This window comes from Ostrea edulis, chromosome 9, assembly GCF_947568905.1.
Source record: "Ostrea edulis chromosome 9, xbOstEdul1.1, whole genome shotgun sequence".
NCBI lineage: Eukaryota > Metazoa > Mollusca > Bivalvia > Ostreida > Ostreidae > Ostrea > Ostrea edulis.
The window spans coordinates 9,423,450-9,440,365 of NC_079172.1; the positions used below are offsets into that span (position 1 = coordinate 9,423,450).

Sequence of the window (16,916 nt, forward strand, 5' to 3'; positions counted from 1 at the left end):
GATCAGGACAACCTGAGTTCAGCATAATCCTTAAATAATATCGAGATGGGATCATGAAGACAAACTCAGGGGTGGGTGGGTGTCATAATCGTACCGACGTCTATTCTGACCTGTAATCTCCGTTTGTAGAATACTGACACGGACATTATATTGTTTGTAGAATACTGACACGGACATTATATTGTTGAGGGGTGCGTCGACATTATTACTTTGTTCATTTCAAGAAAAGTAATATCAAGTTTTCATTCCTCTTAAAATATTTGCAAAATTATGCCTCATTACTTGTACTTTGTCTGAAAGCAGTCCCGAGATTTCCCCTTTTTATTTTTGTGACATCTATTGTTCTTCGTTTAGGTTCATTGATTTGTAATTCGCGAAAACCAATGTCTGGTCACGTGAAATGATGCTCAATGAAGCAGTGCGAAGCTGAAGAACCCTTGCCAGTTCCCGAAGACTTTGTAAACAATCAGCACTAATGGAAAATGAGACATGGGGAAATTAATATCTATCTGGAAGAGGAAGTTTTATGGTCTTTCAAACATGAATATATTGAGATGTTAAATCAATTTCGAAGCAGTAAATTCGACTTTCTTCTCGATATGGTATCTTCTAACAATGCGAAGATGAAATGAGCCATTAATACAGAGCAACCAGAGGGTGCACTGTCAAAGATCCTAAATGGAGTCGTTCTTATTAGGAAAATAAAATCATATTAAGCTAAGTCAATGCAAACATATTACCAGATGGGGAAAGTTATTTCTAGTTTCAAATGAAGTATTTCTTTGATGTATGCCGTAGCTATAGAAACCATATTTTTCCAAGCCATTTATCGCAAGTTTTGATGAAATGATTTTCTGGGCTACACCATGTAATTGTATATCAAAATCGAACGTTCATTGGAATATCATGCAGATTTCATTAGAATTTTTCCCAACCGATGCTTGAGTATGCCAGAGAGAGATATATAGATATGTTTTCCTGATGAAATAAAGGTTGTGTTTGTTGTGTATGTAAGTAGTAACGTACCATGCATGTATATCTCATATGTACATGTATTACCCTCGTGCTAAAGTGTACGTCATGCACAAAACCTCACAGATTTTTTTTTTTCAACTTTTACACAGAATTCACAACAATCATCATAAAATCAGGTATTTGATCCGCTTCCGACTTTGCGTAACGACATATCAAACCAGGATCGGATCAAAGATCTAATTTAGTCAGATTGAATTCATAATATCGTCTTTAAAAATATATTGAAAAAAAGGTTCTAGAAATAACTAATTACTTTGATGTGTTGCCAGCAATTGATGTAAGTTTATGTATATAGCTGTAAATTAACACTAGAGTGAACCCGCGCACGTGCCGGGGATCCGTATCAATTGTTTCATTTTATTGTGGAATGGATTGAAAATAAGTGGTTGAGCACATAATTTAAATTATGAAATAGCACAACTTAACAAGTGTTGGAAGGTTTAATGACAACGAGCTGGAAAGAAATATTCTCAATTTTTTAAATCCAGAACTCTATGCAAGAGTTATTCCGAATTAAATTATACAATTTAATATTGGATTTGAAATTTCAAATAGAATCATGTAATGGTATCAATGAAAATTCTTAATTTGAAAGGCTAATTTTGATTTTACAGCATAAACAAATAATTACATAAGTTACCTTAGGTCAAGCAAGACTGCTGTCGTCCCCATCCCAACTGTTTAGAGAAAACGGGCTGGCTTTATTTCGTCAAAAGTGTTTCATTTTTAGTTGAAATTTCATAGGCGTGTTGTCTTAATATTAAATTTAAAACGCAAAGTGCAATCCTAAGCTTCATATGCATGTACATATAATAATCTCTCTCTCTCTCTCTCTCTCTCTCTCTCTCTCTCTCTCTCTCTCTCTCTCTCCTTACTTTATTACAACCAACGTTTTGGTACAGTCTAAACATTTTAATTTTTTATTACGATTTTGGGGATGGGGTGGGGTAGAACGCATATTGATATGTCACCAGTTTTGAATATAGCGACACAGATTTTGACTTACATTGCATTATTCCACGCACTCTAGGTCATTTAGCAGCGAGGGTCTTGTAATCACGAGTATATAAATAACGGCTTGGTTTTTGTTGCGAGCTGGAACATCTGAGAAAGATTAATCTATAAGGTCCTGGATCCACCACTGAAGTTCTGTTTATCTGACATATCCGTATTTTATATTTACGCTGTTCTATAGATATTTAGTCATGACTTTTTATCGAATTATTAAATGTACATGATTGGTAAAATCACCTAAATGAACTAAAACACAATTCAGATAATGTCAAGGGGATGGTATGCTGTACGTATCGTGACCAGACAGAGTTTTGCGTGGTTTCAGAAGATTTCTGCCACCCAAAAAAACCTCATAAATTTCATGTGCAATTAGAACACAAGTGTTGCCCTTTTAAGTTAAGAATTTGTAAACACATTTTATAGGTAGATAGTGCGTTTAAATCTCATAGGATTTTTCAGCATCCCGAAACATTTACCTGCTAAAAGGGAGAACACCTCCGCAAAAGTTTCATTTGTTTTGTTTCAAGAATAAAAAAAAATGAATTACCTCTCTTTTAACGCAAAATATTGCTAACGTTTTATCAAAAGAACTAAGGAAATCGAAGATGAATTCCATTTTTTGCCATTGCAAACAATTAGCAATCTGTTACTCATGAAGAACACTAGTTTTTGTTTTGTTTTTAATTATAGCAATTATAAAAATAAGTATTAATATTTTCGTTCTTTAATTTTACGAATGACTTGATAAAATGTTGCATTCCTGATAATCATTGTGACTGAAATCCAGGCGAATACTTTTTTGATATTTGCATTTCATATTAAATACTGTACGCATAGTGCATGCAAGTTCTAATGTTAACTTAATTTAGGTACACTTGTACATGCATTAATGTGCAATATTACCTATAGTTCAACTCGGATACTGGTAACTTTTGATACAGTTAAGGACAAGGTATAATTATGAATTTTGATTCATTCGCAACACCTCTCGCGTCTGTTAATTCGGAACCTTTCTTTTCGAACTCCTCCTATCATACAGATCTTCTTTTAAACTGATCAAAAACTGGGCTTTTTCTATTCTTCTGTCATTCATGTTTTATATGTTTACCAAGCCTTCTTATGTCAAAATAAGTATGTAGAACGATGCAAGAGTTTCATAATCTCACAACATATGTTATTAAAGCTAGCACCTGTTTTTATTTAGCCTTTTATTTTAACAACGAGCGGTTCATTCTATTAGAAGTCAAAAGTTCTAAGAAAACTGTTTGTAAAACATAGAATTAAGATGCAAATTCTATCAATCTGACAAAGGATTAATAGTACCAAAGAAATTAGATAAATGTTGCAACAAATAGGGTTGCCAAAATTTGGCTCTCTTGTTGGCGCAATGTATTTTCATCAATACGAATTTCGGTGTTCAGGAATTTATTGTTTTGACATGGGTGTACAGTTTGGACAGAGGAGTGAGGAGAAATGTCACACTCCTGTCTTACAAAACAGCTAAGCATACCTGCAGGTTACTTCCTTTTCATTTGGTACAAAGCACCTTCTATCGTGGCACACAAGCTAAACGTTATGTTCATAACGATAGTGTGCTTGGTAGTTCAATTTTCTACTGCTTATTGTGAATTAGTAGCTTCGAAATTTGGACGAAATGTTAACACTGTCCTTGGTAAGTACCGAGGCGTTCAATTTGATCTTCGGTTTGCCTCTAATTTTACCCTCCAAGATGTTGATTCTTTTCGAGGAATAGAGTATGGATCTATAACCAATGGATTATTTCGCTTTATGCCTTCAAAGGACATATATACTTCTTGGGATTTTGAAAGACAAATGGACAGGTTTGACTATTCTTGCAATCAGAAAAGTTTATGGGAAGGTTGGTTCACCCTGTATGAACCTAAAAGGATGTCCATTCAGCAGAGGTCTGTCTACAAGCACGTTATCCGTACTTCGGAGGAATGTCTAAACCTCAATTTATATATCCCCACCGGTAAGTAGAACTAGCTATCCATTTCCTGCGCAGGAAGTCCATGTCTGCGCAGGACAATGTATGATTATGTGCTCTAGAAATCAATTAATTACTGGGTGTCTTTGACAGGACATCGGTGCCACGAATGAGAAATGAGTATATAGTTCTTGTTTCTGTTCAATTCCAATCTCTTCAAAAAATATCGATAGCTGTTTTTTCGGACAAACTGCTGAAGGATTGAAAACTTACTTGTTTCATTTCTTCAGTATATACACGACTGGTTCTGCAAAATATTGACACACAAATGTATCACATCAGATTATGTCCAAACCTGAGTAGAATATGAGCACAGATAGGGATAATTTCTCTCTACTGAACAACTTAAGGACGTTCAGTCTGTTGAGGGCGTTGCCTCAAACTATCGTGTCGCTATCAGACGCAACCTTAACTGATGAACCAATAGAAAAGTTATTTATGCAATGTAATTCAAATACTTCTATGAAAATATTTGAAATTGTTTTTTAAATTAGGTCTATGTAGATGAGAATAAAGACCTCAAAACTTCAATGTTGCCCAAATGAGTACCGACATGCTTTGGTCAGTTGCTGGAACTAATGGTTTGTTACAACTGGCAGATATGCTTTTGCAAATTGATTTTACAGCAATGTGATACACGTAACATAACATGCTTGTATTGATGTGTATTACGCCGCGATCGTTCATTTTACACCTTCCTCACTTATTAGAAACATTGCTTATGATCACCCCTTGTGATATGTATATATTAAATGTTGGTTTGTAGCTCTATTTTGCATAGATACACACAGAGATCTAAAATGATTCCTATTGAGTGTAATACACGTACAGTTTAACTATATTTCAATGATTAAAACTGCTTGCATATGTGAAAAAGGCAGGTTTTCCTGATTGAATATAATATTCCCTTACGACTCTCAAAAGGAGAAATATTAAAATTGGTAATTGGAATAGGGCGATGTCAATTATTTGTCTTCTCCCTCAGTCGCAACATTTCTTATTAATTAGAGGGGGAAAATCGATCATCAAAACGTCTAGATGTTCAAGACAATGTCTGCTTTAATCTTTCTTGTTCGATAGATACCCTAATTATTTACAGAATATATTGATGTAGTTTCCAGAGACAAACACATCTCTTGTTTCGTTAAGATCATATAGATTTACTTTATTTGGTGTTTCTAATATATTCGTCTAGACATTATTATTGTTGGATGTACGAGAATAGTTATATTTTGGTTTATGTTTTGTCATCAGCGCATTTCTCCTCTTGGTGACCGATCTCAATTTGGTTATGAATCGCAAGGAGATATCACATGACATTGCATGGTTTCACTAATGCTAAAGGGAATTATGGTAAAACACTGTTACATTGAATCTAAGCCGTTATAACGAATTTATTTTAGTCCCTGGTTTTAATTTAGCAATACGTATACGGCATTACCGTTGGGTTAGCGCAGCAAATGTTGCCATTCTGTCAAAAGGTTGGAAGTCATGGCTATGAAGTATTGTATCCGATTGTTTTATTCCGTGGTGTTCCATTTATTTTTGTTAATGTATGCATTCGATAAAGAAATGAAATACGTGATCTATATTTTATTATGTTTTCGTTCCTATCGTAAAGGGAAATTACATATACATGTATTTAGGTGACCACGCAATGGACAACGCATTTCCATAAAATTTAAACATTGCGAAATACGCATTATCTATGGAAATACGTGATCGATCAACGCCAATTTTTATGACTTCAGGGACAGTGTCAAAGAATTTTCTAGCTTCATTTCGGACTATTTTCACGCGCTTTAGTTAATAGAGCTCGTAGTGCGAGGCAGCGCTTTAATCAGTGCTATAATATTTCTTTAAATCCTATACACATCCATGCTATTTTCCCCCAAAATACTTCATAAGATTAAATCGATATACTGCTTGAATCTAATCAATGTCATATATATGAATATTTTTAGACCTAATAAAGAATTGCTTATTTACAATTAGACTTAATAATTATAAACCGCATTTGCAACACACTGGACTCGGCCACAGATCACTGGTCGTATTCACCCACTTAACGTAGACCCTGAGGGTTCTGTCCCTCCCCTTTTTGGACAATGTTTATTTTCCCTCTATTTTCACATGCAAAGTAAGATATAATGCCTGATCAACACCCCACACTTTTTAAAGTATCAGTAGGATTGAAGAGTTGGAATGTAAGCTTGAACTGAACCCATGAAGGTCAACCCCACCCCCACCCCCACCCCCCTCCAGCTCCCGCTCCCGTTTGTCATGATTTAGAATTTTGGGCAAAAAGTTTTTTGTTTTACTTTTGCTTGTCAAGAAGTTTATGTTTTGATATTTTTATTATTTGTTTCTCATGAATTTTAGACAATTATGAAGTCATCGTTTCCTCTAGCTGTTCCACTCTTTTAAAATATGTGCTTCGTTCGTGCTACATTAATAATTTAGTTTCCGTCATTCAGAATAAATAGTGGTGTCCGATCTTGGTAGAACAACATAAAACGGTCTTAATGATTAGCTAGCGTGGGCATCAAAATAGGCTCTAAATCAGTACGTTTGTATATTATGTATGAACCTCGTGTTTCATTGTTCACGTTGTGTACCATAAGCCAATTTATATAGGTGAATATTGCTGAAAGTGATTTCAAAACTAAAGACGGAATCTATTATATTATGTTACATATGTACCTCAAATATGTCCTTTTGTTGAAATATCACACACACACACACACACACAGAGAGAGAGAGAGAGAGAGAGAGAGAGAGGGAGAGCTTTACCCCTGTTAAAATTATTTGGAATGGGAATTGATCAATTGAGAAAGAAAAAGAGGGATTAATCAGATCGCTCCAGATTATTTTAATGCGCATACATGCTGTATACTGGTACACAGGTTTAGAAAACTTGTATTTATAAAATTAATTTCAGCTGAGAATATACGCAAACCCAAAAGTTTCTACAAATGCAGACCGAGATTATAATGCGCCTCCTCAAATGGGCTCCGTGATGCTAGATGTACCAAACCTGTCTTTCATTCACGCCATGTTATATCTTACTATTTATGGCCTGTACTCGTATTTTTATTTTTATTTTTAAAGTTTTGATTGTTCATCTCTCTCTCTCTCTCTCTCTCTCTCTCTCTCTCTCTCTCTCTCTCTCTCTCTCTCTCTCTCTCTCTTTCTCTCTCTCTTTCTATATATATATATATATATATATATATATATATATATTCTCTCTCTTTCTATATATATATATATATATATATATATATATGTCTCACCTCTCTCAGGGGGAGACATATTGTTTTTGCACTTTCCGTCTGTCTGTCTGTCACAAAATCTTGTGAATGCTTCTCCTCCTATATGGGTTATCGGATTGATTTGAAACTTTGTACAATGCTTCATTGCCATTTGTAGATGTGCATATTGTCGGAACAGGAGGATCCAATTATTTTCCTAAAACGCTATAGTGGATCTAAGAGGGGTGGAGGATGTAAATTAGTTTGTGAACACTTCTCCGATTTGGGTTATTGGATACATTTGAAACTTTGTACAGTGCTTCATTGCCATTTGTAGATGTACATATTGTCGGAACAGGAGGATCCAATTATTTTCCTAAAACGCTATAGTGGATCTAAGAGGGGTGGAGGATGTAAATTAGTTTGTGAACACTTCTCCTATTTGGGTTATTGGATATATTTGAAACTTTGTACAGTGCTTCATTGCTATTTATAGATGTGCATATTGTAGGAACGGGAGGATCCAATTATTTTCCTAAAAGTTATAGTAGATCTAAGAGGGGTGGTGGATGTTAAAATAGCTTGTGGACGCTTCTCCGCCTATATGGCTTATCCGATAGACTTGTTTGTACAATACGTCAATGTCATTTGCAAATGTGCATATTGTAGGGACAGGATGATCCAACTGTTTCCTTAAAGTTATAGTGAATCTAAGGGGTGGAAGGTGTAAAATAGTTTGTGAACACTTCTCGTTTGTGGCTTATGGGAGTTTATAATGTCTATGTTACTGCTCATGCTTTCTCCTCCATACCATGCAGTGCATTAAGGGGAGGAGGTTTCGTTTGGAGCACTTCCAATTTGGGGAGCTGGGGAGACATTTGTTTTTCATAAAAACAATCTCTAGTTATATTTATATATCAATAATAAAGCTTTAAATATGAAAAATACAAAAATGGAATTTTTCCTTTGTAATCAGGAGAATATTCCGTCCTTTGTACATGTATTTGGATACATTTTTGAATTTTAAAAATGTATTTTTAGGTCAAACAAACTGAAAAAAAATCACAAACATTCACCATGTATGCCTGTACGCCAGCAGTAATATGAGTTATCATCTCTTACTTTGTTCAATGTTTGCTGCCAATTCTTCGATTTCACATTAGAGTGAAAACGTAAGCCACCCTGCTCCCTTTCATGCTGAGCTCTAATTGACAAGATGTTGTGTTTTCTTGAAAAATAATTGTTACCACATTCTTTGTTTTTCCTAACGCGAATGAAAACTTACAGAACAATACCAAATGTCTTCTCTGTAACAGTATGCCAATATTTTGACGTAAAGGAACACTGTTATGAAATAAAATACATTTTATATGTCTCACTAAATATCTTAAATTCTGTGTAACTTGTGGTTTTCACCCGTTTGGCTTCCTAATTGCGACGTAAAAGTGTGTTAGCAATACTTTAATGATTTGTTTCTGCCAAAAGTGCAAATTTCAGCTGCCTAATTTATCACGTATTTCGAGCCCAAGGTCACATTTCATTAATTGAAACCAATCAGTAGCGGTAATGTTATCATAGTGTAGCAGTGCTTTGCTCACCCTTTAAATAACCTTCCTTCTGTCGAGTGTCTAAGAGTATAATAAGGTTAGATTTCAAAGTACTATTTTTACTAATTACGTATGTGCTGATTTGTATTGTATGTATGTATCTTATATGTTCTCTACACTGATGTAAATTAGTTTATGATAACAAAGTCATTGTCATTTAAAACAATATCAACCAAATCGAAACATCACCAGCTGATGTGAGTGAAAAGCTACAAAATTTACCTATACGTGGTGCTTAAGATCATAGCAGTGAAATTTCTTCAACGTACAAAATGTACCAACGCCTATACTTCCGTTGTTAAGGTTGTATCCAAAAGACTCGTGACTTTCACTGGTAATGGAGGGAACTTGGCGAATGAACAATCACTACATGTACATGTACATCTTAAGTTTGACGCCGAGGGCCGGAATCGAGCGCTTAACCCGGGACGTCCTGGTCGTTTGTTTGTTTGACCCCCCCCCCCCCCCCCCCCCCCCGGTCGTGAATCAAGTGCTTGTAATGTACCCACTACAAACATGCACCTGAACATTAATTTGATTATTATGTGATTCTGTAAATATGTTTAAAGTTTTACTCTATGGAAGACGTCGCTTTCGTATGGCAGATTACATTTTCAGAATACCAATCTGAGCCATGTCTTAAGATAAAAAGTTGATGGGTGTCCTCAGAAATCGTAGAGGCACATATCCCTTACTTCTGTCACTATTTACAGTAGTCTCGCTTTAACATGATGTTCATGCAGATTTGAACCCTTTACAGTAATACTGAGATCCGCCATCCTTTTAACAATTACTTTTGAGGTTGTGAAAATCGGTGCACATTAGACTCCAAACTTCTCGGCTTTCTATCATCACTTCTTAGGTGGTGAGCGATGATCAGGCGATGATTAGTGCAGAATGCGTCAAGGACAATGTGGGTGATTTTGTTCTACTCCGAAAAGAATTCATCGTGTTTTGCTGTTGCTACATTCCTGATAGTAATATTCAGGTTCCGTGCATTTCAGTAAATTCAACGAGTTGATATATTTATTTGTTTTGTGCCTTTGAAAGAGAAGCACGTTAATGAATGGTAAATTAGCATGTAAAGTAAATATCTGTGTAAATTGGCAATTTTGACCTAAGCACTTGCATGAACATGTACGAGAAACCCGTATTGAAACAAGAAAATCTGACGTTTCGTTGCAAATCGCAATATAAGCATGAGACCTTGACCTTGAAATATAGAAAACAATATATTAATGGTCGTACTTTTGACTTAGACACCCTTAATATGATTGTTTTTCGCTGAAGCTCAGTGTACTTTTAAAGATCTCCGGATAACATTTAACCTGGTGACCTTAACCAACAACAAACAGACTGACAAAGGTCACCTTCCTTTAGTTATAGCGAGGCTTCGTGTTACATGTATCTTTCACAATTCTTTTAAGATATTATAATTCTGTGTCCTGTACCTTACTTGACTTCAAATGCATTAGGTATCATAAGGCATATTGTAGTAGTGGATACTTACAGTGTACATGCAGGTCAAGATTCATTGATATAACTCTAAGTATCTCCTATGTTCCTGTATATGAAATCTTGTGACTTCAACACTGATAGGGTCATCAATAAACCACAGAAGCCTTCATGTGAAATTTCATCAATAAATATCAATAAAAATTAGCATTTGGTGGGTAATCCAGAAATTAAAGTGATACAGACGGAAGGATCCGGACCGATCTTAATTTGAAAAAAGTCTCGCCCAAAACATCCCGCTGCCTTGAGCTGCACATTGATACATGTACACTATGTATGTGTTGAGGTCATTCAGGACCCAATGGCCCAACTTTTCACTCATCTAAATATCGAATCTAGGGTGATGGTAAGACCATTTTACAACGCTACTTTCTACAAATAGTATAATCGTAGAGGCAGTCGTAACCTTGAAAGGGAGGGAGCGCCCGCTAACAATTCATCTGGCAACTCGTGGGATTATCGTATCGCCCTCACTATAATTATCACTCTCATAGATTCCCTCATCAATATTTTATTGCACATACTCGTTGTAAACTCGAAAGATTGTTATACAATCTCGTTATACTATGGGTACAAACATTAACATTATAAACTACTCGTCACCATCTACTTCCGGATCTATCCTCTGGATCGGTACAATAAAATGGCCAGGGGCGTATTACAAGCAATGCATAACGATAGGTCAAATCTGGAGAAAATTGTAATTAATGCTTAACATAAATTTAGAGTAAAATGTACAATGATTAATTTGTTATGAAAGTCTGATTTGATGTAATCGCGCTAAGACTAAGAAATTTAGTTCGGTAACTCCTTTTCCAAACGATTTGTTACTTCCCCATTATTACGATTAAAAAGTCTTCATGAAAATTATAGAATGGACCGGGACTGCGTGAATCGTCAGGGAATATAATATCACCAAATTGGAAGCTGGCAAAATACAAATACCATAACTGATTTTCTTGTACTTTGGGGATACGATAAGGATACAGAGGAAGTTCTGCCATAGAGACTTGGGCAATGATTCTCAAGCAAAGAAAGAGTCATTGATTGTGTCATTACGAACACTTAACGGCAATTTGGTCCAACAATCAAACAACAAGGGAAACTGGAGAATTGCGATCCACTCATATTGTGTTCCATCTATTGATTTGTTGCTAATATTACTTTATTTTCATTAATAATGTGTTTTCTGCTCTTCATCGTTTTCATTCCGATGTCAGCTAATTGTCCTGGAAAGACTAATTAAATGAGACAACTCGGGAAACATAACGCCGGCACTCTGGAAATATTTAATGTTTCTTGAATTAGTTTGTAAATAGTAATTGTTATTTTTGGGGTTTTTAGGGTCGTCATTATAGGTTACAATTCTACACAAAACAATCACGTCACAATTCAAAACAATACACTATTCAATAGCCCGTGATGGTAAATTCTTAATGGAGAACGGCGAAATGAAAACTATCACAATAACTATTTTCTGGGTATTTTATAGACTAATTTACATGTATCAATGGAATGTTTTCAAATGAACCTAGTGACAGTTTTCTCAAGTTCCAAAATCTGAATTTATAGCTTTCCCTGGAGATTATCAGATTACGATCTTTTTGTTTCATAAGTCATCATTAACTAATCGGATGAGAGTGGTACAAGAGTAAAGAAAATGGGAATGGCTCAAAAAGTAATCGGAAATAAACGCTAGAATCAAAACGTGTTTGGAACACCTTATGCTCAGAATGTGGACACATCCAATTGTGACAAATATGACCTCATAAATTACTTTAAATTGAAAAAAATAATAATTCAAAGTTGTTACCTTGACCTTTAATTTAAGTCCAACCAAGTGTGAATTTTTCATCTCTATATAGTGGAAAGGTTATAAATTAGGTGAAAGTTAGAGATCTAGACAAATAAAAATACAGGGCAACAGAACAAATAGTGTGCATTCCACCCACCCCCAAACCCCATAATTTCCTGCTTCAAGCAAGATTACAATTGCAATCCACGCCTAAACTCAATTAGAGCTGAAACCTATCCAGTAATAAACCGTTAATATTTAATACCTAAATTAAATTGCTACTTCATTATGCATGTAACTGAGTTTTATGCTTTGTTGGAGTATATTAGTCATTCCAAACTGTTTGATCATTGGATCCAGTAAACGAAGTTTAATGCAAGGGAAAACTGAAAGATTAAGTACGAGACAAAACAATAAAACTTTTGATTGAAATTGTCACACTGGCGGTTATCTTCAATAAATGATGTAAAGGCAATGGATATTGAGGAATAAATGCATTATATTTGAGGCACAAGTCGTGGAGGAAAGTCTATCTCGATTGTTACAGCCACAAATTCGGCTGGAATTAGTTGCAGCACTGGTGAAGGTTTCCCAACTTAATGTCGGTTTTCTTTCATCAGGCGTGTCATTAATCACATGGCTTCTAATTTATTGATCCTGGACAAAGCAAGACAAAGAATTCTTTTACTTTCGCTCCAACTGTATCTCAATACCATCTACAAATTGAGAGAAAAAATCGGGGCATGATGTAAAGCACCCGATACATCTCTAGGGAAACTTGGAAATCGTTCAGAATATAATTTGGGTGTAATTGTTTACAATAAAACAGCATAACAGGAACAGAAGAATTGAATTTTGGAGGTAATTCTATACATCGCGCTCTGTGGTTGTATTTATCGAATGGTCGGACTGGAGGACTATTGGCATCTGCAAACTAGCATTCATTGACGATCCTCCAAACTTATTAGAAAAATACCATAAAGCATTTTTATGAGCTGTTATCGCAGTTACATGGATTTTTATATATATGTGTGTCTTTTGCTTTGAATTGTTTAGGTGGGCGCATGCGCTTTGAAATTTTTGGCACGCGATAGTCAGACGACAGACTTGTGTTATAGATCCTGTGCTCACTTCGTCTAATTAGTGTGGTTTCCAGAGGGATCTCCCAAATCGTGAACTCGTCGTGTATGTGTTCGTTAAACATGTTGTTTTAAACAGATGGTAATATATTATCTATCTTTGAACTGATATGAAGCTTGGAGATAGTCAAGATGAATTTCCGTTGAGCAAAGAGCAAAACGGAAACCTTGCAAACTCAATCATTCACCAGAACTATTAATAGAAACAAACAACGAGATCTTACCGCTATGAAACAGATTGCATTTATTCTTTTGGGATTGTCTGAATGGCTGAAAATGAGTGGGAAATCAATTGTTTTATTTGCGGTCATTCTTGGTGTTTCGTCCATATCTTTTGAAATTCGTCAACTTGGACCGTCTGTTATTGAACTGCGATCTGGGGAAATCAGAGGCCTGTTAGTGACTTTCAAAGATTCCCACTGGACCCCCGTTGAAGTGTACAGAGGTCTTAGATATGGGGCTTTAGGAATGCATAATACTTACAATACCGAAGAATCGTATTTTTATAACCAGTGGAATAAAACCAAAATTGCAAACAGATGGGCAAATGTTTGCCCTCAGGAAGACATTGGCGGTGTTAATTCTTTGAAAGGTCTCTTAAAGATTCTGCCTAGGTTTCATGTGATTCGTCTGTATCACCGGTCAAATTACACCAAAAGTCAGATGGACGACTGTCTGACATTGAACGTATTTCTGCCATCTCGAGGTAAGTTGGGGGGGGGGTGCATAAAATTTTATCAGATTTATGTTTGCTCCAACCGATGTTTTATTACCATCATGATGTCAAAAGTGTATAATAAACAACATTGTTGTGTATCATATAACTCGGTAGTGGGAATGAAAGCAGTTCAGCAGTACCTGTGCACGGAGACTGTTCGTTAGTAGTTTGTCACCTGATGCTTGTAATTTTCTCTTCGATTCTTGCTGATGATATATAATTCCTTTGCCATGATGTAATGTTTTAATTAGCACAAGCTTTATGATTTGAACGAATAGGAAATGACGGGAGAACATGTGTTAAGCATACAAGTACGCGTGCATTAGACGCAGGGATCTGTGTTACATTTACCAAATGACCTCTACAATATTCCGAACAAATGTCCTTATCAAATTTGCATACGTGATAGACGTCTCTATCCAATATCCCTGACTTTGTCTCATAAATCAAATTTGATAAAAGTTACACTGCAGACATTGTTTTAAAAAATACAGTTGCTGCATGCTCACGTAATTAAGTCTGACGCTGGCTAAATGAAATTCAAATCATGTAAGTAATATAGAAAAGCAATTGATGTGTTTGGGGAGCAATATGATATCTTCCGTTTTATGGCTCTTTCTGTTCTTTACTTTTAAAAGCATAATAAAACTCGTCGAACCAAAAAACCAAATTCTTGTGTGGTAAAGCGATGTCTGGTATTAAAGACTCACATTCTGATCTCTACGACTTAAGAATTCATGGCCTCTTTCATACAACACTTATTCTAGAACAACACATTGCAGACTTTTTCTTCTATCACTCATTGATTTTTCAGACGTCTTTCATCTAAATTCTGTTTGCTTTTTTTCCATTGTGCTGATAGTTTCACTATTTATGACCGGAAGTCAGTTTAGGAATGTTTCATAAGTATTCTTTCGTCTGTGTGTAATGGAATTATTCGTGATAATGGCCGAACTGAGAAACCCCATTACTTGCGAGTGAGTTTTAGCGGGTTATTCATTGACAAACTGTATCACCAACACTGCAATGACGAAATGGGGATCACAATTTGAAACACTGAAATATTTTGACCTGTTCGTTTCGTTTTACTGGACATTTTTTCCCCTTGTTAACGGTTATATGATTTTATATTTTTGTTGAAATTTAAGAATGCTTGCTTGTCGCAAATGCCATACTTATAACAGCAACATTAAATTGAATGTAATTATGATAGATTTTTGAAGATTGTATTACACGTTTAGATGGTGACATTTTTCAGAGATTCACCATTAACTGTAATTGTGTAGGCCTGATAAAATGTCATTTGTTACTCACGCAAGACATTATTAGTCGACACACGAGAATGATCCTTGACTGTTTGTAACATTTTATGTACCTAAATGATATAAATAACCTATTCTCAGACTGACTTAAATATTTAAGTGTAGTATTCATTTCTCTCTAATCTATTTCAATTGGACAACAAATGCAGGGGGAAAAACACAGGAAATTTAAACGGATTTGGTTCCGTTAATTGCAAAACCATTTTGCATTTCAAAATTCCAGTCATAATTACATTAATAGTTATTGTGTTATTACATGTAACCAAAGTGTGGTTATCTCCCTTCCAGTAACCCCCCCCCCCTCCCCAGCACAGTTGAAAATTCGATGTCATAAGCAAATTAGTTACATGTATATACAATTACCTGATGTGCACAAAGATTTGATGAATCCGAATCCGTAATCAACATTTTCATCAGTGATGATATGTCAATGTATGAAGTAGAAAACCCTCTAATAGGCAACCTGTTTGACAACAATACCGAATAACAGAAGTCGTAGGAGTACTTAAGCAACTGTGAATTCATCTGCAGTTACAGAATTATCCGTAGAAATCAATCATTGGTCATTTTGCAATATGCATGCACATTTTGTATGAAAAAATAAATAAAAAAATTATTGATTTGATACATAAATTTCTAAAACAAAAACCAAGGTTTTTCATTAAAGAACATAAGTAATATAGGAAATATTCCACCAGAATATTTTTTGTTTTAGTTTTAGCTCTTTCGGATTTCAAACATTTCGGTTGAGCATCACTGAAGAGACATTATTTGTCGAAATGCGCATCTGGTGCATCAAAATTGGTACCGTATAAGTTTTACATACAGTACTTGAAAATCATTGCCTGCATATACAAATGTAATCAATTTAACATTGAACCCCGTGGAATGTAAAATACAGTGTAGTACAAAAGATAATTCTTTAAAAAAAACCCTCTGAAATGTTGCATAAAGCAATTGTTTCTCATAATCTATAAACAAGGGGAGATAAGCAATGAATAGCATTAAAATGTTGTTTCTCTACATCTGCTTCGAGCTGATTTACATGTATATGGAATAACAGTACATAGATTTACAATTAACTTACCAGTTTATCATTTCTATAGAATATCAAATAAGCGTGTATATCTAAAGGTTTTTTCTTGGGTATTACACCTGTAAAATCTAAAGTCATAGCTCTAGTGAATATGTTTTGTCGGTCCATGTTGTCCGAGTATAACGCACTTCCCATATTTCAAGGGTTCATTTTTTTACATGCTCAAATCCTTGACTTGGAGACATAACTTTCAACCAAGTCTGGGTCATCTTCACAAGTCACGGGTTATTGATTATTAATGATTATTAACGAATCAATAACCCTTGACTTGTGAAGATGAGTCTGCGTGAGAAATGTCCAAGGTCACACCTTATCATGTCATTTTCAACATTTATTGAAAGTTAATCAAAGTCATCGTGAAACTTTCTTAATCTGATACCTATATTTTCGTTTCTTATTCATTTATAGGCAAGTTC

At 35.1% G+C, this 16,916-nt stretch overlaps 1 protein-coding gene across 5 annotated transcripts in view; it reads left to right on the plus strand.

Moving 5' to 3' along the window:
* The window catches only part of LOC125659005 (neuroligin-4, X-linked-like), a 73,447-nt gene that overhangs the window by 41,602 nt on the left and 14,929 nt on the right, over window positions 1-16,916 (plus strand). Inside the window, exon 1 of one of the 5 annotated variants that reach the window (XM_048890486.2) lies at window positions 3,243-4,042. The exons of 3 other annotated variants lie outside the window; for them this stretch is intronic. In XM_048890486.2, coding sequence (XP_048746443.2) covers window positions 3,523-4,042 — 520 coding nt within the window. In that variant the 5' untranslated portion in view covers window positions 3,243-3,522. Of the gene's footprint in view, window positions 1-3,242; window positions 4,043-13,322; window positions 14,071-16,916 lie in introns of those variants that run through there. One more of the 5 variants, XM_048890488.2, reaches the window with a different exon arrangement.